Source organism: Perognathus longimembris, chromosome 5 (genome assembly GCF_023159225.1).
Source record: "Perognathus longimembris pacificus isolate PPM17 chromosome 5, ASM2315922v1, whole genome shotgun sequence".
In the NCBI taxonomy this organism is placed as follows: Eukaryota; Metazoa; Chordata; class Mammalia; order Rodentia; family Heteromyidae; genus Perognathus; species Perognathus longimembris.
The window spans coordinates 80242963-80266810 of NC_063165.1; the positions used below are offsets into that span (position 1 = coordinate 80242963).

The following is a 23848-nucleotide window of genomic DNA, read 5'->3' on the forward strand; positions in this document are numbered from 1 at the left end:
AGAAGGGTGAGATCTGAGGATGGTAGTTCAAAGCCAGCCTGAGCAGGAAAATCCAGGACACTTTTTTGGGGTTTTTGCCAGTCCTGGGGCTTGAACTCAGGCCCTGAGCACTGCCCTTGACTTCTTTTTGCTCAATGCTAGCACTCTACCACTTGAGCCACAGCGCCACTTCTGGCTTTTTCTATATATGTGGTGCTGAGGAATCGAATCCACAGCTTCATGTATACGAGGCGAGCACCGTTTTACCAGTAGGCCATATTCCCAACCCGATGTTTAGTCTTTTTTAATGGTACAAATCACCTTTGAACTGTAAAAGGACAAGTTCAAAACCTTTTGAAAATAGAAATGAAGCTTTTTTACATTTTTTATTATCTTTAAGTAGTTGAACAAAAGGATTTCAATCCAACAAAATCAATTTATGAACACAATCAAATGGAAATGAAGCTTTTTTTTCAGTGGGGGGGGTGTCAACTCAGGGCCTGAGCGCTGTCCATGAGCTCATCTACTCAAGGCTACCACTTTGAGCCAAAGCTCTACTTCTGGTTTTTTGAGTGGTTAATTAGAGAGAGTCTCACAGGGCCTTTTCTGTCTGGGCTGGCTTCAAACCACGATCCTCAGATCTCAGCCTCCTGAGCAGCTAGGATTACAGGCCCAAGACACTGGTGCTTAGTGGAAATGAAGCTTTTTTTTTTTTTTAACGAGAGTAAAATGAATTCTTTTTATTGCAAACAAACGTCTAAATTAATTTCTCCACCCACTTTCTTTAGAAAGAAAAAGAAATCAGCAGGCTAAGGAGATACCCATTCAAAAACTGACATGATTAGAAATTAAGATATAAATGGGTGACTCACAATTTCATTAGCCTACAAAGATGGTGGAGTTAACTACTACAAGCACACTAGTTATACAGTATTTTGTGGGAGAAGGGCATACAGACATAGCTAACTTCATATAGATCTCATTAGACAACTGGATTTACAACAAGTTTTTTAATAAGAAATGGGCAAAGCCAGCTTTCTTTCAGAATCAAAATGCAGAACAAATGGAAAAATTATGGTATTTAACCTTCACAAGTTTGAGCCTCCACAAATAATGCAACCAAGTTTTACATTGTTTAACAGCCCTTCTACATGCACTCCATCTTCTCCACCTTCTTTCCAATTTTCACATTCGTTCCCAATTAACCCATTCCATTGTTATTTAAACAGAAAAGGCCTTCCCAGTTTTTGTCAGAATTTATTATTTATCTTACCCCCTTCACTTATTACTCAGCAAACTAGAGAGGATGGAATGTAATATGAGCATTACAGAGTCTTATGAAATTCGTTAGGACCACTAGTCCTTACATGAATCTGGTTGCTAACAGAAAATGAAGCTTTTTAAGGAAGTCAATCATGTCAGTTTAGAAACAAATTTAATTCTTGAAATCAAGAAATGTAAATATAAATTAATTATGTACATTTTTAACTACATGCATGCATAAATTAATAGAAACCTTTTCACAGAGACCAGCAGAACTGACTTATCAACCTTTTTTTTTTTACTTTTTTTTTCAAATTTTTATTATCAAACTGATATACAGAGAGGTTACAGTTTCATACGTTAGGCATTGGATACATTTCTTGTACTGTTTGTTACCCTGTCTCTCATACCCCCCTCCCTCCTCCCCCTTTCCCTTTCCCCCCCTGAGGTGTTCAGTTCACTTTCACCAGTTTTGCAAGTTTTTTTTTTACATTTTTATCAGCATATATTTGTTGCACACGGTTTCACTGTGGCATTTCCACACACACATTAATTAACCACTAAATTTTTCAGGCACAGACCAGCTATGATTTTTAACATGGTCAGACATCCTCTCCATGCTCAGTTTTGTGCAAACCCCACTGTCATCCATACCCATTGAAAATCTGATAAGTGATTGTGACTAATGTACCATCCCCTTTCATGTCCTGTAATGGTGCCCATCAACATGGTATTTATGATAGTTCTGGAATAAAAAATTCTCTAAAATAAGGATAAAAATGGCAACATTTGTTTGACAAAACTAAATGAACAGAACAAAAAAATGCTAATGAGTACAAGTTTTACTTGGGGTGAAGGAAGTACTCTAAAATAGCATACTGCTGATGACTGTATAGCCTTATGAATATACTAAAACACAGTATGTTGTACACTTTAGAAGCAGGAATTTCATGGTATGTGAGCTATACCACAAAGAAATAAAATAATAATCAAAACTGAGTAATGAGCCAGGCACTGGTAGCTCACACCTGTAATCTTAGCTACTCAGGAGGCTGAGATCTGAGGATCATGGTTCAAAGCCAGCCCAGGCAGGACAGTCCATAAAACTTTTATCTTCCATTACTGACCAGGAAAGAAGTAGAGTTGTGGCTCAAAGTGGTAGAATGCTAGCCTTAACAGAGGGGGAAAAAAAGCTCAGGGACAGCATCCAGGCCCTGAGTTCAAGCCCCATGACCACACACACACACACACACACACACACACACACACACACACACACAAAACACCTGAGTAATAACATTCTAAAATGTGTGCTCAGTATTTTAACGCAGCCAGAGCTGGGTAAAGGAAGCTAAACAACACACACAAGATCAGGCTAGTTTTGGGAGGGGAGAGAATCAGGCTAGTTGGGGGGAGGGGAGAAGAGGGACAGGAATCAGAATCAGTGTGCTCTTTGCTTTGATTTTAAAAAGAAAATATATAAAAGGCCTCAGATTCAAGCCCCAAAACTTTAGTGTTCCTCTGAGAAACTTCCTTGTGGAGAAATTACCACCGGCTTTATAAACATGCTCAGACAAAAACAGGTAAACACACCCCATTCTACTACTTCCAATCAAGCGCTTAGAAGCTGGATCCCAGGAGAGCAGGGCACCCAGCACAGTGCAGCCTTCCTCCACCCCAGGACTTCTCTCGTGTGACCTGCGCTCTTGCCAATGGGGAATGCTTCTCAGAGAGGGCATCTAAAAGCCTGGGCAGCTGAGCCATGTCCTTTTCTTCCAGTCTAATGGACACTTTTTCTTCAATGGATTTCTATACTAAGGATAAATCAAAGCCAGGAACACATTACCTATTTGGACAGGAAATACCTACGAGATCACTCAGTCTTTCCATGTCCAAATTTAACCACCTTCAGGACTGAAATTTCTTTCCAAAAAGCAAATGAAAATAAAAGTTCATAAGAAGGTCATCCTAAGGCTGCACTGGTCAGCCAGAGCTACTAAGAGTTTACATAAGCCCATGAGATGCTACAGATGACACTAAAGGATAGTGACCAGAAAGGAACAATGACTAAAGCTTCTATGATACAGGTAACCTTCTGTTTCTTGAGTTGAATGTTGGTTGCTTGTGTTCAATTTGTTTTTGGGTTTTTGGTTTTTTGGGTTTTTTTGGCCAGTCCTGGGGCTTGGACTCAGGGCCTGAGCACTGTCCCTGGCTTCTTTTTGCTCAAGGCTAGCACTCTGCCACTTGAGCCACAGCGCCACTTCTGGCCATTTTCTGTATATGTGGTGCTGGGGAATTGAACCCAGGGCCTCATGTATAGGAGGCAAGCACTCTTGCCACTAGGCCATATCCCCAGCCCGCTTGTGTTCAATTTGTACAAATTCAGTAAACTGTATAATTCTGAAGTGTACTTACATAAAAAGCAAGTACGTAAATAAATAACGAAGTTGCTGAATGAAGAGGGAACATTTCATCCACTGGTTTGTTAACTAAACCAAAACACCAAGTTTAAGAGAAATAATGATATGATGACACTTAACACTTTAAAAATAAAAAAGCACTCTGAGGCCAGGTTCTATGTATATACTTTATCTTTTATTCTAGGTAGTTGTACAAAGGGGTTTCAATTCAACAAGTCAGATTATGGGTACAAAGCATCTTTGATCACTGTCACCTCTTCTATCATTCTCCCCAATCTTTCCCATCCTGTGCTTATCCTTAATCCATATACTTTATCTTAAAATGAGAAAACACAGGCTTACATTTCAAAAAACAACTGGACTGTGTGTACCCCATAAATATGTCTGGCTAAACATAACTATCTATTATTTGGTTCAAAGCTGAATCTAAATCCCATTCACAAAGAGGAAGAAAAGCAAAGCTCCTCCACCTACTCTGACACATGGCTTATTGCAAGGATGAAAAATAAAGAGAATCAAACTGGACTGGGGGCTACCTCAGAGGGAGAGCGCTTGCCGAGCAAGCACAAAGCCTTAGATTCCATTCTATTATAGTCATTCTTATTTTTCAGATAAAGAAACTAAGGACAAAAAAAAGTGATGAAAACATTTAGCAAAGGGTCCACAATCAGGAAATGATAGAGCGAAGATCTAAAGCCAGGCAATTAAGTACAAAAGCCGCCAACCTCAGCTACTATGAGCGGTTTGGTGGTTAACTGGAGAGAAGAGTCTTATGAACTTTTCTGCCAGGCTGGCTTTGAACTGTGATCCTTAGATCTCAGTCTCTGGAGTAGCTAGCATGACAGGTGTGAGCCACTAGTCCCCCAGCTTGGGAGTTATTCTGACTTTTCACTCCTCTCACTTTTGTTCCTACCTGCATTATTCTCATGTACATGTTGCTTTATAAACATCCCTATTTGTTTTGCATGCTCATACAGGCATGTGTTTATATTTTTATCTCTCTCACTGCCTGGCTTAATACAATGTCAAATAACCCAGATGCTCCTTGGAAAACAGTAGGTGACTCTAAACAGAGGGCCATGGGACTTCCTTGTGCAAGCTGAACATCCCAAATTTGAAAAGCTACAATCCTTAAAACACCAACACTCAAAAGGTTTCAGATTTGGGGATTCTAAATTAAAGATGCTCAATTGATAAATAAATAAATAAACCTAGGCAAATATTTCAAAATACAAAAAACTCCAAATATCTGAAACACTTCTGCCTAAGTATTTTTGAAAAGGATTCTTAAACCTACAGTCAACTTGCAACTTTTCCTAAGTCCAAAATTATAACGATATTAGGAATGGGTGAAAATGCCCAGGAAGCTTTGTACTCACGACCTGGCTTACAAAATTGTAACTCCTTTGTGCAACTCCTTAAAACTAACAGTAACTTAAAAAATCATACCAATATTAAAAGTTCTAAAAAAAAAAAAAAAAAGAAAAAGAAAAGGGGCTGGGGATATGGCCTAGTGGCAAGAGTGCTTGCCTCGTATACATGAGGCCCTGGGTTCGATTCCTCAGCACCACATATACAGAAAATGGCCAGAAGTGGCGCTGTGGCTCAAGTGGCAGAGTGCTAGCCTTGAGCAAAAAGAAGCCAGGGACAGTGCTCAGGTCCTGAGTTCAAGCCCCAAGACTGGCAAAAAACAAAAGGAAAAGAAAAAAGATAATATGTAAATCACATCATGGGAGGAGCTAATATTCAGAAGAGATAAAGAACTGTTATACTGTCCTGGCACACACCAGTAATCCCAGCACTTAGGGGCTGAGGCACAAAGGTCAAGAGTTCAAGACCAATCTGAGCTGCATAGCAAGTTCTAGACAAACCTGGCCAATATAATGAGATTCTGTTTCAAACACAAACACACACACACACACACACACACACACACACACACACACACACACACAGAAAGAGAGAGAACAACAAAAAAAAGCCCAATTTAAAAATTAGCAAAGAATTTAAATAAAAGTTTCCCAAAGATAATAATACAAATGACCAAGAAACATAGGAAAAGATGCTCAACTGTACTAAATAGTGAAAATTTATACTAAAACCATGAAGAGATGTTTCTTCTATAGAAGAAATCAAGGCTGGGTCCTGGTGGCTCACACCTATAATCCTAACTACTCAGGAAGCTGAGATCTGAGAATCACAGTTCAAAGGCAGCCAGGGCAGAAAAAAAATCCCTGTGAGACTCTTATCTCCAATCAACCACTCAAAAACTGGAAGTAGAGGGCTGGGGATATAGCCTAGTGGCAAGAGTGCCTGCCTCGGATACACGAGGCCCTAGGTTCGATTCCCCAGCACCACATATACAGAAAACGGCCAGAAGCGGCGCTGTGGCTCAAGTGGCAGAGTGCTAGCCTTGAGCGGGAAGAAGCCAGGGACAGTGCTCAGGCCCTGAGTCCAAGGCCCAGGACTGGCCAAAAAAAAAAAAAAAAAAAAAAAAAAACTGGAAGTAGAGCTGTGGCTCTAAGTGGTAAAGAGGTAGCCTTGTGCAAAAGAGCTCAGGGACAGAGCCCAGTCCTGAGTTCAAGCCAGATAACCAACAAGAAGAAAAAGGAAAAAGAAAAAATAGAATATAACCAACCCATACCTTGAAAATCAGAACCCTTGTGCAATATTACCAGGAGCAAAATGGTGCAACTGCTATGGAAAACAGCACTTCCTCAAAAAATAAATAAACAAATAAAACTACCATGTCATCTAGCAATCCCCCACTTCCATCTATATATCCGAAACAGTTGAAAAAAAAGATCTTGGAGAGATATTTTTGCACTCATGATCACAGCAGCACTATTCACAATAGCAGGAGATAAAAACAACTCAAAGTATCAATAAATAAATGAATCAACAAATGTAATGAATGGATTATTTAGCTTCAAAGAGTAGAAATTTCTGCCACATGTTATAAATGAATCTAAAGGACATTGTGCTAACTGAAGTAAGCTAGTCACAGACAAGTAATGAATGAGTCCAGTTACAAGTAGTATCTGTAAGAGTCAAATCCATAGGGCCATACCAGCTGTGCAGAAGGAGACATGAAGAGTTGTTCAACAGTGGAGTTTCAGTTCTCCAAGATGAAATAGTTCTAAATGTCTATTGTACAGTAGCATTAATAAACTTAACTGAATTGTATACTCTAAGTGCTTAGGATGGTCAATTTTGCTATGTGTTTTCTGCCACAATTAAAACTCTTGTGGTCACTAGATACTATGTTGTAAATGAACTATAAAACTTTTGAGTGGGGGCTGGGAGGGAAAAACTGGAAGAGAGCAAGGGAAGGGGTGACACTGCCCAAAAAGAAATGTACTCATTATCTGATTTATGTAACTGTAACCCCCCTGTACATCACCTTATAATAATAAAAAAATAAAAGATATTTTAAAAGAAAGTATTTGAATTAGCCTCAAGCTACAAGAGAAAGGACCAAAAATTCTTCAGCCTGCTAATCTTCTCTAATTCCACATTAAGATTAATTTGACAAACATTCATAAGACACACACTTAATAATGGGTCCAAGGTAGTAAGTATACTATATCAGATATATAGCTGCTAAATTATAAATCATAAACATTGTGCAAGCCTCAATGTTCATAACCATAACTTCTACTCAATTTAAGGAGGGGAAAGATGTTTTTCAACTTAGAATGTACAGTGACAGGGCAATTTTAATCTAAAACAAAAAAATCACAATTTCGGGCTGGGAATATGGCCTAGTGACAAGAGTGCTTGCCTCCTATACATGAAGCTCTCGGTTCGATTCCCCAGCACCACATAAATGGAAAACGGCCAGAAGGGGCGCTGTGGCTCAGGTGGCAGAGTGCTAGCCTTGAGCGGGAAGAAGCCAGGGACAGTGCTCAGGCCCTGAGCCCAAGGCCCAGGACTGGCCAAAAAAAAAAAAAAATCACAATTTCAACCTATGGGACCCTCTACCTATAGAATCTTTGTCCATCTTTCTCCAGTTATGTGAGTCAGAGCGGGGCCCAGGGAGAATCACTAAGCAACTTCCATTTCCCACAATGGAATAGATAAGAAAGAGGCAACTATCAGACATGTTAACTAAGTTATAATTAACTAAGTTAATTAAGTTATATGGGTTGTGAATATGATTCACAAAGCACCCAAAGGTAGAAAATGTTCATTTCATCCAAATTCCTCCTGCTGAATATTTCCTAAAATGTTATTTCCTTTAACTCCATAACTGTGCATATTTATACACACAAGCATAGATGTGTGTATATACAGAGAAATTAGGTAAAAGTTGATTACTTTTAATCTCCTTTAAAGTATTTCTATCCTATCAATAAGCTGTTTTCTGTTCTGTATGAGATAATCCACCAGGTATTTACTCAAGATAAATGAAAATATACACCCTTAAAGACTTACATATGACAGCCAAAAATGCAACCAAGGAAAGAACAAAAAGTCCTCAAGTATCTAACAAGTGAATAGAGTAACAAATTAGACATATACAATTCAGAAATAAAAATGAATGAACTATAAGAGAGGCCATTATTTTTAATGGGTTATTGATAGATGAAATAATATAGATCTCAAAGTGGCTGTGCTGAGTATGGAAAAACAGACAGAAATAATACACACTATATATTTCTATGCATATAAAATTTTACAAAATGCAAACTAATCTACAGTAACAAAAACAAACTAGCCTAGGGATACCTAGATTGCCTGGGGATGGAGAAGGGACAAAGGAAGGATAGAAGAGAGGAATTACCAGGATGCACAAAGAAACTTTGTGATGAGTATGTCCATCATCTTATCTGTGGTGGTAGTTTCAAAGACCAATACAAAATGGAGCCGATCATACACAGCAAACATGTAGTTAGGTATAGCAAGGTGGCTCATGCCTGTAAATGCAGCTATCCAGGAAGTGGAGGTCAGGAGGATTGTGGATAGAGGCCAGCCAAGGCAAAAGGGAAAAAAAAAAAAAAAGGCACAATACCATTGCAATCAGTAAGCCAGGCCTGGTGCGCCCACTGTATCCCCCCATGAGGAAGGCAGAAGTAGAAAAATCGTGGTCATGGGCCAGCCCAGACACTATCTGAACAACTACAAAATCAAAATGGTGCTGAGGATGTTGCTGAAGTAATACAGTACCTGCCTAGCAAGTATAAGGCCCTGACTTCAAACCCAGTACCATCAAAAACTAGATATACATGTATGTATATGTATGTGTCTGTCATTGCTCAGTAAAGTGAGTTTTAGAAGAATACTTGGGGGGCTGGGAATGTGGCTTCGGGATAGAGAGCTTGCCTAGCATGCATGAAGCTCTGGGTTCAATTCCTCAGCACCACATATATAGAAAAAGCTGGAAGTGGCGCTGTGGCTCAAGTGGTAGAGTGCTAGCCTTGAGCAAAAAGAAGCTAGGGACAGTGCTCAGGCTCTGAGTTCAAGCCTCAAGATTGGCAAAAAAAAAAAAAAAAAGAAGAAGAAGAAGAAGAATACTTGGGACAATGGGCAAAATATGAACATAGAAAATAGTATCTTCTCAATCTGTTTTTTGTTTTATTATTTTGGAGCCAGTACTAGGGCTTGAACTCAAGGCCTCATGTTCTTTTTTTTTTTTTTTTTTTTCAAGTCCTGGGCCTTGGACTCAGGGCCTGAGCACTGTCCCTGCTTCTTTTTGCTCAAGGCTAGCACTCTGCCATTTGGGCCACAACGCCACTTCTGGCCATTTTCTATAGATGTGGTGCTGGGGAATCGAACCCTGGGCTTCATGTATATGAGGCAAGCACTCTTGCCACTAGGCCATATCCCCAGCCGGAGGCCTCATATTCTTACTCAACTTTTTTCAATCATGTCTAGTGCTCTACTACGGGAGCCACACATCTACTTCCGTCAATCAAATTTTTATAAAGGATGAAGGTAGTTATCTTTATCCTCATAATATAAAACCACCAGGGAAGCTGAAAGGAAGACTTGTGGGAAAGTGGGACAGGCATTCAGATAGTTCCACTTTTATCCCCTCTGTCTACTCATCAAAGAATTCCCTCTTAAGCAGTATTTCCAAAATACATGCCTGCCTGCCCTCTTTTGTGTCTAAATCTGTTCATATTAAATAATCCTTTGGGGATAAACAATTTCTGTCTCCATGTAGCTCCACCAACCAGAGGTAGGCCTCTGGCTCTCAGGTGAAATGCTACTGTTAGCATCCAAGTTCTTTACCTGCAAGGAGTTCTTCCATAGCAGTTACTTATATCAGTTCGATGCTTTTAAAAATGAGCTTCATTTCCCAAAATTATTTCCTGCTTTATGATTATAGCTCTTAGACAAATGCAAGACTAGACGCTTACCAAAGCAGGATAGGCCCAAACATAATATATTAGATGCCAGGAATAATCAGATGCCAAGATAATATAGAAGAGTTTCCAAGAAGGTCAGAATGCCCATCTGGTTTCTCTTCTGAAATCACCAAAAAATAAAATCCCCCAGGGTCTCAAGGCAAGAAACAAACAGCAAATGTAAACTTTTTTGATGTATTTATGAGTTTGAATTATCAGGCCAAGTGCCCAGCTCCATATTCCCATCTGGCACCAAAGCTATGGCTGGCGCTTAGATTAAAAATAACACATTCAATATGGCATTGTAATTATCTTCGTAAAACTGACTTTTTAAATAATCACGTTAAATTAATCTTACTCTTAAGAACTTTGAGATTATCTTGTTTCAAAGTGATTGCACACATAAATATGAATGTTCCCTAAAAAAAATGCCTATCACAGAAAATCTCCAAATTTTTCTCAATTACTTATTCTATTAGCATGGAGAACCTTCAGTGAAATGATACCATTCTCAATGCAATATCGTTTTTATACATTTTAAATACTATGACTATATTTTGTATACATACACTTTACTCTTCAATATTCACTGCTTTGGATATTATACATTTATAACCATGTACAAAATCAAGTTCATTTCTAGGCAATGTGAAAGATCATCTGAGAGAAACTGGGGTGAGGGGGATAATGAGGCTTGAACTCAGAGCCTCAAGCTCCCTTAGCTCAAGGCTAATGTTCTATCACTGGAGTCCTTCCACTTCCAGATTTTTGCTGGTCAACTGGAGATAAGAGTCTCCTAGGTTTGTCTGCCTTAGCTGGCTTTGAACTGTGATCCTCAGATCTCAGAATCCTGAGTAGCTAGAATTACAAGGGTGAGCCACCAGTACCTGACTCAAAAGAACTTCTGACTATATAGGATGTCATCTTTTAGACCAACTTGGGACCCAACCCCACTCAGTATGAGACATTTCAGTATGTAGACACATCCTACTTACAGGAGAGGGATAGAAATTAGAACAAGGATTCTGCACACAAGAAATCCCAGAGGAAGCAAAGACAACAGAGTTGGGGTTATAGTTCAACAGTAGAGACGTTGCCTAGCATGCACAAAGGCCTGGGCTCAATCCCCAGCACTAAAATCTTCAGCAAAACTGGCACATGTGCAAGGGCAAGACAGCTCCAGAGCTCCTCCTCCGGACACACCTCCCTCTCCCTCCCGACCTCACGCTGAAGCCCAGAACTATGTGAACATGGTCTCCTCCAAAAGGAGCATCAATGACTTGAAACTCCCTCTTTCCCTTGAACTAGATTAGGGCATTTTAAAAACAAAACAATAGGTCGCTGGGAATGCAGACTAGTGGTAGAGTGCTTGCCTTGTATACATGAAGCCCTGGGTTCAATTCCTCAGCACCACATAAATGGAAAAGGCTGGAAGTAGCTCTGTGGCTCAAGAGGTAGAGTGCTAGCCTTGAGCACAAAGAGACTCAGGGACAGCGCCTAGACCCTGATTTCAAGCCCCAGGACTGTCCCCGCCCCCCACCAAAAAAATCCTATGTTTCAATTCCCACAAAATTCTGAATGATTTGGCCTGAAAATGTCCAGTGACTGACTGCAAGTTAATATTTTTAATCAAAAGGATAAATGAAAGCACTTACTAGATCAAAAAGAAGTCAGACATACTTATCAGAATAAAACAGTTTCTGCCCAATGGCAATTCCATAACTTAAGACAATTTCTTTTCAAAAACTATTTCTTAGATTAATAACTTTGCTGACTAAGAGTAATGCCGAATATAAACCCTCCTATTTAAAAACACTGTTTGAAATATTCAGACTTACTGCTACAGGGTATAAAAACCCCTGTAGAGGGAGTTGTAATTTATAACGACCAAAATCCAGAATGTTAATTCAGATTATTAACACTGAAAAGTAACTTCAGTAAGTGTTCATTTCTCCAGGAAAGTCATAAGTTTGTTGACCTGGTATGCTATGGAAAAATGGGTCTTTGATTCAGGAACTAAGACACCCACAGCATCTGTGAGCTTACACAAAGACAAGAGAAGAAAGGCAATACTATGATGGCTATAGTAAAAAGAATGTGCAGCTCAACAAACTACAAGTGTCTCTAAGTTACTGAAGACCATGTGGGCTCAGCTTAGGAGCAAACTGTAGATAAAAGCATCTCCACGCAGGGAGCCAGTGGCTCATGCTTGTAATCCTAGCTACTCAGGGGGCTGAGATCTGAGCATTGCAGTTCGAAGTCAGCTCCGGCAATGAAGTCCATGAGACTCTTGTCTCCGATTAAGGACCAAAAATCAGAAGTAGAGCTGTAGTTCAAGTGGTAGAGCATTAGCCTTGAGCTCAAGTACAGTGCCCAGGCCCTGAGTTCAAGCCCAGGATCAGCACATGAACAACAACAAAAAAAAGATGGATAGGATAGCAATAGCTAGACAGTCAAACAGACAGATTCAACGCATCAGTGTGCATGGGCCTTTGCTGGGGCTGGACCAATAAGATGTCCACTCTCACTGTGCGTCCAGGAGTGACTGGGGAGCACCATGGATGCTGAGCAGTGTGGCCAGTCACAGGGAGCCGAAGAGTTCTTAGCATCCCAGAGAAGCGCAGCGAAAGGAGCCCTTTGCTAGGCCCCTTCCCGCAAATATCCCGCTGTCCCCTCCTCCCCTGGTAACAACAGTACATCTGGCAAACAGGAGGAGAATATCAGATGTCCTCTCTCATTTTAGAAAAGATTTTTAGCTAATATTTCATTAAATTGAGCCCCATTCTCTAGTAATAGAGAAAGGGTGGAGGACAGATAAGAAGATCAAACATGTCCAGAGAAAGTGACCAAATCACACAGATTTTTACTTTATGCGAAAGTTATTCCTTTGTCTGCATGCATAATTTTTTATCTACACAAACATTTACTGAAAATGCTTCATACTTTTTCAAAGGAGAATCTATAATTCCAAAGGAAAGCTACAATGGGTATTATAGTTCTAGTAAGTATTCAGAAAATTATGGCTTCCTTTGTTTATTTAACCTTGGACTTTAAAGATTTGTACTTAAAAATATTATAATGAACCATCACCAAAGCCTAGTCTTGACTCAAGGTTGGCTGAGATAATAATTATTAAATAGCCTTCTGGAGTTGCAATGCAAGACTACTATCTAATCAAGCGAAACACACCAACCCAGTATTATAAACCAAAGTGAAAATGATATTTTGCTATTTAAACTTAATAATCACATATGTGCTAGGAAATGTTCATGGTCATCAAAAAATAAATAAACTGTCAGTACTTCAGGCTAAAAAAAATTCTGCAAACATATATATTCCTACCAGCTATCCTAAAGTCAAGCCGTTGATAATGCAAAGTAAAATGAAGTCTCGATCACTTTATGTGATTGCTTATGCCACTTTAACTATGGTGCGCTAACCATACAAACTTTATAAGCCAATAGCCATAATTAGAAGGGAATTTCTGTTGTAGATGAAGGTTCTGATATCAAAGAAGCAGAACAGATGTTAACACTTTGAAGAGGGGGGCTGGGAATATGGCCTAATGGTAAAAGTGCTCGCCTCGTATACATGAAGCCCTGGGTTCTATTCCTCAGCACCACATATATAGAAAAAAGCCGGAAGTGGCACTGTGGCTCAAGCGGTAGAGTGCTAGCCTTGAGCAAAAAGAAGGCAGGGACAGTGTTCAAGCCCTGAATCCACACCCCAGGACTGGCAACAAAAACAAAAAACAACAACAAGAACAACAAAAAAACACTTTGAAGAGCTATTTACAAACTAATTCTACCTTCCACATATGAAAGAAAATATGCAACCTCTGTCTCTCTGGACCTGACTTACTTCACTTAACATGATTTTCCCCAGATCCTTCAATTTCTTTGCAAATGATATATTATTACTCTTTCTAGTGGATGAGTAAAATGTCATTGTGTGTGTGTGTGTGTGTGTGTGTGTGTGTGTGTGTCACATTTTCTTGATCCATTTATCCACTGAGGGGGATTTGGAATGATTCCATATGGTACATAGTGCTGTAACAAACATGGTTGTACTGATGGCTTTACTATATCCTAGTTTGTAATCCTTTTGATAAATGCCCAAGAATGGAATTGCTGGATCATAAGGTAGTTCTATGTTTCATTTGTGAGGAACCTCTATACTGTTTTCCAGACGGTTTACATTTCCGCCACCAAGTTTATATTCCCACTATCAGTATTCCTTTCTGCTCACATCCATGCCAGCATGTATTATTGTTTGTATTCTTCTTAATGTTAGGCCTTAATTTTTTCATCTACCAAGTGAGAATGATACAGTAACTATCTAAAAAACCCTTAGAGGGCTGGGAATGTGGCTTAGTGGTAGAGTGCTTGCCTAGCATACATTGAAGCCCTTGGTTCAATTCCTCAGTACCATATAAACAGAAAAAGCCAGAAGTGGCACTGTGGCTCAAGTTGTACAGCACTAGCCTTGATCACAGACAGGTTTAAGGACAGTGCCCAAACCCTGAGTTCAAGCCCTAGGACTGGCAAAAAAAAAAAAAGGAAGTAATATATATAAAATATTCTAACACTGACTAGTACATCATGAAGACTCAATAAATATCAGCTCCTACTGTTACTGTTACCACCAATAATAATGACTTCTTTCTCCTTTGATCCAAAACTCCCACTTATAAAAATCTACTCTAAAGAAATTATACAAACTATATTAGTAACAAAAAATTACTTACTTCCGCTAGATGCTGGTAGCTTACATCTTTAATCCTAGTGACTCAGGAAGCTGTGATCTGAGAATCATGAATCAAAGCCCTGCCCAAGCAGGAAAGGCCATGAGATCAGTAACTCTAGCCACCAAAAAGCTAGAAATGGAACTGAGGCTCAAGTGATAAACACCAGCCTGAAGGAAAAAGCTAAGGGACAGCACCCAAACCCTGAGTAAAACCCCAATACCAGCACAAAATTTGATATGTGTGTCTATCCTTCTAGGAGCCATGTCTGTGGTTTCCAAACATTCTCAAAGGAAAAGCATGAGTAGTCAAGAAAAGTTAAGAACCACTGATTTGTATATAAAATAAAGACTCTGCCTGTTCTGAGTGGGTCCTTCAGATAATCTTCCACATGCAATTTCTCTTCAGGGTTTCTTGGAAGTGTTGAGCTTTAGGAATGCATCCCCTGACAGGTACCTCAAGTTTAGCTTTTCTCTGATGTGCAATGGTTTTCCAAACTGTGTGTCAAGTGTCAAGATGTATACGACCTTTATACAGTAACACCCATACTCATACAAAGCACATAAACCATCCATTCTTCCAGACAGATTTCACTATGAACATTGACAAAGCTGTCTCAAAGGATTGATGGTATTTCTTCTAGGTAATATTAAACACACACACACACACACACACACACACACACACATTTTGCCCATGGATAAAAATTGCAGGTGAGCCCAATACCAATCATTTTCCTAGCTACACATCACTTTTGAACTTTAAAAAATAACAACCTTTCTCTATCTAATTGATAGAATCTGAGATTTTTTTTCCATACCTTTTATTGTTTTCATCATATGTTATACAAGAAGAAAACAATCCCTGCCACAGATGAGATACTTACATAATCAACCCTATCCTGCTTAGGACAGTGGTTAAAATGTCACAAAATGCTAAGAGCATAAAATGAGGACACTAGCCTACAGTTCCATGGAGACAAAGCTCTCAAAAAAATCACATGCATCAAGCTCAGTGCTCATGGCTAATACCTACCTCAGGAAGCTGAGATCTGAGAATCATGGCTCAAAGCCAGCCTACACAAACAAATCTGATAGAATCTTATGTCCAACTAACTAGCAAAAAGCCTGAAGTAGAGCTGTAGCTCAAGTGGTAGGGTGCCAGCCTTAAGCCCAAGCAAATGAAAGGCCCTGAGTCCAAGTCCCAGTACTAACATTAAAAAAAAACAAACTCATGCACATCTAAACAAAGTCACACACTCAGAATCTAGTCTTCACATTGGGCTTTGGTGGCTAATGCTTGAAATCCTAGCTACTCAGGAGGCTGAGATCTGAGGACGGCAGTTCAAAGCTAGCCTGGGCAGGAAAGTTCATGAGACTCTTCTCTCCAATTAACCACCAGAAAACCAGATTGGAGCTATGACTCAAAGTAGTACAGCAAAAGAGCCTTAAGCAAAAGAGCTAGGAGTCAGTGCCCAGGCCCTGAGTTCAAGCCCCACCACTGATTTTTTTTAAAAATCTACTCTTCAGCAGAACAAAATCAAAGACAATTTTTGTCAGACAATCCACAGTTGAATAGGTTCCGAGAACTAGCACAGCTAGTGCTAGTGCTACCTCCTAAGAGACTAAAGTACAAGTCAGAATGCCAACTTACTAATTAATCATAGAGAATATATTCCTTTCCACTAATCAGAAAATTTAAACTCGATGCCCAAGTGCTCCTTTCTCAACATCCATAGAAATAGAATCCTGAATTAGTAATCAGAAGTTCTCTGGAAGTTACACAAAGGGAGACAGAAAGATTTGGTTTGGTTTGGTCTGGAGGGGGTGCTATCTAATGAATTTTCTTTCTAGTGACCAAAGCTGGGTCCACACAGGTAGTCTCTCTCTTTTGTATACTATTTCCTCAACAGAAGACATTTCTTGGTCCCTGCGTTTTCCTTTTCCATACATACCCTTCTCTCCATTAAGTACTTCCCAAGGCACAAAACTGTGGAGGAGGGTGTGCCTTCTGTGTTATTTGTCCAACATGTTAGATAGGAAACTCCCAGATAAGACTTTTTAAACAATTAGCCAAGGTCACAGCAAATATAAAGCAGAACGGGGACCAAGGCAGATCTCAAGTCAAAACCTATGCATTAGGGCTGGGAATATGGCCTAGTGGCAAGAGTGCTCGCTTCATATACATGAAGCCCTGGGTTCGATTCTGAAGTACCACATATATAGAAAATGACCAGAAGTGGCACTGTAGCTCAAGTAGCAGAGTGCTAGCCTTGAGCAATAGGAAGCCAGGGACAGTGCTAAGGCCCTGAGTCCAAGGGCCAGGACTGGCAAAAAACAACAACAACAAAAAAAAAAAAACCTATGCATTGGCTGTGCAGAGTGATGTACACCTGTAATACTGGCACTCAGGAGACTAAGGCAATACAACCTTTCATTTGAGGTCAAGGCCAGATTGGACTATATTGAGAGATCCTATCTGAAAAATAAAATCCTATTCTTTTAATCTTGCAATAAATGATGCCTTCACAGTATTTTTCCCTCAGCTTTCTGCCATTCAGTCTGATTTCAATACCCCTCCTCTGTGGTCTCATAATACCATAAGCTTGCCATGGCCATGATTTTTGGTAAGGGGTCTCCCTCTCTCACTACAATGAAACTGTCTGTGTTCTAGTCTATAAGTTATGCTATATGTCTGTTAGTTTATATCCCTACAGTGCTATTAATCTAGGTGAACAGGCAAATCAGTGTGCCCCGTAGTTCAACATAGAGATCAACAAATCAAAGGCCACAAATTAACCTTGAAACCATAGGATGGTCACAAGTTCTTCAGTCCTCCGCATCTCATCTAAAAAAACTAGGATGAAATGGATGTAAATGGATGTACAGGTCCCTTCTGGATCTAAAAAGCACTACAACTGTAGATGGACCTTGAAATTTATTTTATGAATTACCTCAGCAGTATGAAGTATTACATATAAAACGAAACTCTACATATATCCTCAAAACACTCTAGTGATAGCAGATGCATAAAAATAATACAGAGTTCAGTACAGGATTTTTTTTTTTCTGAAAGGCCATAACTGTCATCTGTACTAAAAAATCAGTGGCACCCTCCTCTGGTGAATGCGAAAGGATCTGAACAGTACACAAGAAGAGCTACCTGCTGGGCTTTGCTTCCAATGGCGTATAAAGAAAAAGTAAAGGGAAATAGTCCAAAAGTATTTAGTGTCACTCCTCTAACAAGTCAGTGACTCCTTGTATAGTAGCTCCCTATTTTCCCCTAAAACAAAGCCAAAGATGATGAACTAATGACAAAAGTTTATAGAGAGAATACCTAGCTTTTAAAAGGTATTAATAATGTTATTTTGCAAAGAAATGTAAGCTACAGCAAAAAGCATTTTATAGTTTAGCTAGCAATGACTATCTTTTCATCTTAAATTTTTTAATGAAAATCCAAGTATATGTAAAATACTTTCAGTTCAATAAAAGCATTTACCATGCTCTTTCTGGATAATATGTTTACCATAATACTGGAAATCTTTCAATTTGAAACTTGATTGGGTCTGCAAGTTTCTCATTTTAGTAAATCAACTTTTTAAAAAATTTTAGTCATCCAATTACACATACAGGCTCAAAACATGTCAATGTATCATACCCAGACAACCACAACCCAAAGTTTCATGATGTTATTATTACATCATACTCCCAATTAAAAGTTAAATTTTTAATTCAGATTTTAAAGTAAAACTGTGCTTCCTAAGACCAGAATCAGATTTCCATCAACCAACTACTTTCAGATCAAAGTATATTAAATGTAAGCTTACTAAGTGACTTACAAATGAGAAAATGAAAGTTTCCTTTCGCCCTCAGAGAATTCAGAAACATAAAATGAAAATACAGACATTCTGACTCAAGTCAACAAAATTCATCAATCATTACGCTTGCTGGCAACCCTGTCATTCGGGTGTCTCTTTGCTCCTGTACATGGTATCTCTCCCTTGAAGGAACTTCACATTTTCCATCCACCTCCAGTTAAGGGCTGGAGACTTGCACACCTCACAAAACATTACAAAATTACAACTACTGAGAAACGTTCATCCTGAAAGAATATAAAAAGGCTAGATGGAAAATTGATTTCGGTTAGCTTTTGTTTTGTTTTTAATGGTGCTGGGGATTGAATTCAGGCTCTTCTGCTTGCTAAGCAGGTGATCTACCACTGAGCCACACCTCCAGACCCACCCCACCAAAAAAAAAAAAAGTGACTTAAAGTTTTTCCTGTTTGTCAACGTGTGCAAAAGAGTTGCAGAAAGTGGGTGGAGAATGCAGATAAGATAACCAATTAAAAGCCGTCTTCATGTTTACCCAAAACCAAGGCCAAAGAGCTAGCAAATGTCTGAGAGCGGAGAATTTCCCGTAGTCCAGAGGGCTGTGGGTGACCGGGAGTGGGGAGAGATGGTTAAAAAAAAAAAAAAAAAAAAAAAGGCAAAGAGGAGGTGGTACAGGTTAAAAAAGAAAAAAGCCAATTAAAAGCCAAAAATAATAATAGTAACAATAATAATAATAGTAACAATAATAATAATAAATAAAAAGGAATCTTAAGGAATGAAACTTGGTTCCACACTGCCCTACTGAGAGAGATGAGGTGACTAGCCTTCTCCCGGTCCCAGGCCCAAGGCGGGGAGCCAGCATTCCCCCTGACCTCCAGGAATCTGAACCCCAGGTGCAAGAGACCTGTGGAAGAAGGTCCAGACCGGCTTTCCGCCCCACCTTCTGATCCCAGATGAATCCCACACAAGAGAACCAAGAAGCAAAGAAGGTAAGGAGCAGCCCTGGTGGGCCAGGGCGCAGGGGTGAGACGGGGCACCGCCTGCTCTGCGGGCACCGTCATCTCTGCCAAGGCCACTGGGGGGGGGGGGGTGTCTCCGCCCCATCACCATGTACTTAAACCCCGCGGCCGGCGAGGCGCCCGAGTGGGGGCTCGGGAAGTTCGCAAAGTGTGGGGGGGGGGTGGTGTTGGGGGGAGACGCACAGGGCTGCCCCGGGGGTTCGTGCACCGGGCGCAGGCGATCGGAAGACGCCACGGCTCCATCACCTTCGTGGTCTCGCCCTGGCCGGCAGATGAAGTGTCTTGAGTTAGGAGTGCGTCAGATACTCCTTCTTCTTGGCTAATTCGGACTCGATCCCTAGAACAGAGGCGCTGAAACCCGGAGCTGTGGCGGGGGAGGGGGGGGAAGGGGGAACCAAAGTTCACTGGAAATGTCACGAATTCTCCGGGGAAACGGGCACAGTCGTTTGCTGGGTCACAGGCTGTCTGTGCTCAGACGGCTCTCGTCTCCCCGCTGTAGTGGACCCTGGACCCCCCCCACCCCCAAGAGTTCTGCATCCAGGGGTGTGTTGGAGGCAACTACAGTCGCGTCTCTCCAGGCGCCAGAGCATCGCCACGCCCCTCTCCCACGCGACGTCCCCCACACAGACAGGCAGACGGACAGACAGACACGCGGCCACCCTACCTCGCCTCCGTGCCCGTCGAAGATCCCGAAGATGGACGGGTGCGTCTTGTTGGCCAGGTCCGTGAGAACCTGGAAGCGGTCCTCCATGTGGTCCCTCCGGCCCTGGATGGAGTAGACGGCCACGTTGTGACTCTTAAACTCCCAGGTCTTGGAGAACTCGGCCTCCAGCACGTCGAGCCCGCCCAGGCGGTCGTTCTGCATGATCTCGGCCACCTTGCCCTTCACCATCTTGACGGCGTCGCGGCTGGACTTGACGATGGTCTTCACCTCGTCCGTGTGGAAGAAGTAGCTCCACAGGGCCAGGCTGACGCACAGCAGGAACAGCGTCTCGGGTCTCAGCAAGAAGTAGCGCATGATGCGACCCAGCAGAGACAGCAGAGTCATCGTATCCTCTATCATTTATCACCGCCGGGGCCCCGCCGCCGGCAGCCGCGCGCCCCGAAGGCTCTCGCGGGGTGCGGGGCGCGGCAGGGGCGGCCCGCGGGGACCGAGGGTCGGGGCCCGGGGGCGCGGGGCGCGGAGCCCGGAGGGCGGGCGGGCGGGCGGGTGGCGGGGCTGGGACCCGCACGGCCGGCCGGCGAGGCTCGGCTTCCCCTTTTGTCTCCCGCCCGGCGGCCCGCAGGCCCGCGCCCGCCCGTCCGCCAGCCGCCCCGCCGCCTCCCGCCGCTCTTTGTGAGCCCGCAACGACGCCGGCGGCGGCGGCCGCGGGTCCCGGTCGGGCGAGAGGCACCGAGTTGAGTTGCTCCGGGCGGGCGGCGAACCGGAGAGTTCGGGGCGCACGCACGGCCGCCGCGGGGGTGCCCCCCACCACCACCGCCGCCGGTTCCCGGGAGCGAACGGCAGGTGAGGGCAGCGCGGGGCGCGGGAGCCTGGCGGGCCGGGGATGCGCGTCGCTCGGTCTCGGCGGCCGGGGATCGCGGCGACGGCCGAGCGCTCCGGCCCGGTCACACACCCGGAGTGCCCAAGAGAATAAAAGTTTTCAGTGGGAGCCCGGGCAGAGGCGGGGAGACGCAGAGCCCGGCGGCGCGGTGAGATCGGAGCGGAGCCGCAGGCGGCCGGCCCGGCTCTGCCAGCCTCTCCAGTGCCCCGCGCTCGGCTCGGCTCTGCTCGGCCTCGCTCGCGCTCCCACCCGGAGTCCGGGCTCCGCCCGCTCGGCCCCGCCCCGGCCCCGGCCCCGCCCCCTCCCGAAGCCACGCCCCCGCGCGTTCCGGAGCGGAGAACCCGGGCTCGGAGGTGGTGCCGGCGCGCGCGGGCGGCCAGGGAGGATTGGCCCAACTGCGGCGGGCGGAGGGGGGGGGGCCGTAGGGCGCGCGTTCCGCGCTCGGCTCTCGCCCAGGGTCTCCTTCATCTTTCGTGCGGGCTCCCATGACGACAACGTGGTGGCCGAGGCTGGTCGAGCGTTAGGCTCCGGGGATCGTCGGCCTCCGGCGGCGGAGCGGGAGCACTCGAGCGCTCCCTCCGGTCCTCCGTCCCCCGCCAAGGCCGCGCGATGGTGCGGTCCGCCGGCGGAGCGCAGGCCGAGTGCGGAAGGTGAGCGTGGTGGGACGCACTTCCTCCGGCTCCGAGGCCGGACCGAGTGCACCTGCGGCTGCGGGCAGCCGCCTGGGCGCTCGGCGTCCGAGGCCTTCGGGACCCCGGGAAGGGCCCAGATAGCACTGAAGGCCTGGGGGCCCCTAAAAACTTCCTTACGATCGGAGGGGGAGCCTAGAGCCCCGTGCACGTGCTCTGCAGCGCCTTCGGGGGTCCCCGATCGCGCCGGGCCGGGGACACTGGAGCTGCCCGGCGCCCGCTGCTGCACTGCCCCGACCCGTCCGGCGCGTCGCAGCCGGGACGCTCCGACCCCCTGCTCCCTGCTGAGAGGAGCTGGGGGCACGGGCGCCCGCGTAGAGAGTCACGGTGGTTATTAGAATCGACTGTACGCCGTTCGCATTTTCTGCTGTCGATTTCCGTCTGCTTTGCTCTCCTAACTCGGTATTGTGCAGTGGCTTGGGCCTCCATCCCCACCAGGGCTTCATGCCTCCTGTCTCCTCGGGGCTCGTGGCGACCCTCTTCAATGTTCCATGAAAGCTGATCTGGTCTGTTGAAGTTGTTTTCTGCTCCCTCTTTGATACCCATGTGACTCAGTTTCCTAATTGTCTGTTCCAGGACTTTGCCAGTGTTTCTACAACAGGCAATGTTTCCGTCATAACCGGAAGGAAAAAAAAGAAAGGAAGGGAATTTATATGACAAGCAGTAGGGTCCCAATAACAAGTGTGCAAAGAAAAATCAACAAAAAATAGGAAGAACCGGTAACTGAGTTATAAGTTAAGTCATTTGTTCAATAGTCAAGAGGTTGCAAAATCAGATACATTCAAAAAACGTTTCGGAACTAAAATAAAGGTAATGAGCTGGTCGCCATGGCTCATGCCTGTACTTCTAGGAACTCAGGAGTCCCAGATCTGCAGATTAGGGCTAAGGCAGCCCAGGCAGGGAAGTCTGTAAGACTTACTTACTTCTAATTAACTACATCCAACACACACACACACACACAAAAGGCCAGAAGCAGAGCTGTGGCTCAAGTGGTAGAGTGAGCAAGTGGTGGAGTGCTATCCTCGGGGTGGGGGGGGTCTGGGACAGCACCCAGGCCTGAGTTCAAGCCTTAGGATGGGTACACACCCATTTTTAAAAAGGTAACGCATCGTGAAGGTAAGTTTACTTACAGTAAATTAGTAAATCACTCTGGGTTACATTATTACTCATGAAACTAGACAACAACAAAAAATTGGCTAAGCATTGGTGGCTCACACCTGTAATCCTAGCCCCTGAGGAGGCCGAGCTCTGAGGGTCATGGTTCCAAGCGAGAATGAGCAGGAAAGTCCATGATACTCTTACCTCCAATTGACCACCAGAAGCTGTGGAGTAGTGGCTCAAAGTGATAGAGCACTAACCTTGAGCAAAAAAGCCCAGGGACAGTGCCCAGGCCCTGAGTTCAAGGCCCCACAAAAGAAAGTGAATCTGTAGCTAGCGGTTTGTTGTTGTGGGTTTTTTTTTTGTTGTTTTGTTTTTTTGCTAATTCTAGAACCAACTACGTCAGCCTAAGCCCTACAATAGGAGAGGCTCACTCAGATTCCTGTCATCCATCCAACACTCCTTTAGTCATAAAGGATTTGACTTCTGTTTTTCCCATACCTAAGTGAAGAAGACATTACCATACTAGCCTCTCTAGAGGTTAATTAGCAAGGCTTGACTTGATGAATTAATTAATAAACCTAGATATCCTGCAGAGTCTGGAGACATGCTTTGACATTTACATTAAGTAGTTCATCTGTGTGAAAAATCAATAAAAGAATTTTCACACCCACCCTGTGGCCACTTTCCTATTTCTATTAAGGAAATCATGTCATTTAGTTGGCATTTTTAAAATGCCTAAATGACTTTGTAGTATGCTCTAAGTTTTAGTACAGCAGGTTAAAAAAATGACTTTATGGCAAACTAACATTTTTTAGGTTTAATAACTTAATTCCATTTTCATTCCATTTTCATAACAATCCTCTGAGGAAGACAGGAGCTCTTTTCTCATATATAGAAGAAGAAAGTG

At 43.2% G+C, this 23848-nt stretch overlaps 1 protein-coding gene across 2 annotated transcripts in view; it reads right to left on the reverse strand.

Moving 5' to 3' along the window:
- The window catches only part of Ppm1l (protein phosphatase, Mg2+/Mn2+ dependent 1L), a 194446-nt gene extending 173762 nt beyond the window's left edge, over positions 1 to 20684 (reverse strand). For both annotated transcript variants that reach the window (XR_007211080.1, XM_048347183.1), the window contains exon 1: positions 20272 to 20684. Coding sequence is in view for 1 of the 2 variants with exons in the window: in XM_048347183.1 (XP_048203140.1) it covers positions 20272 to 20670 (399 nt within the window). In the remaining variant the exon portion in view is untranslated. The remainder of the gene's footprint in view (positions 1 to 20271) is intronic.
- Positions 20685 to 23848: the final 3164 nt, after the last annotated feature.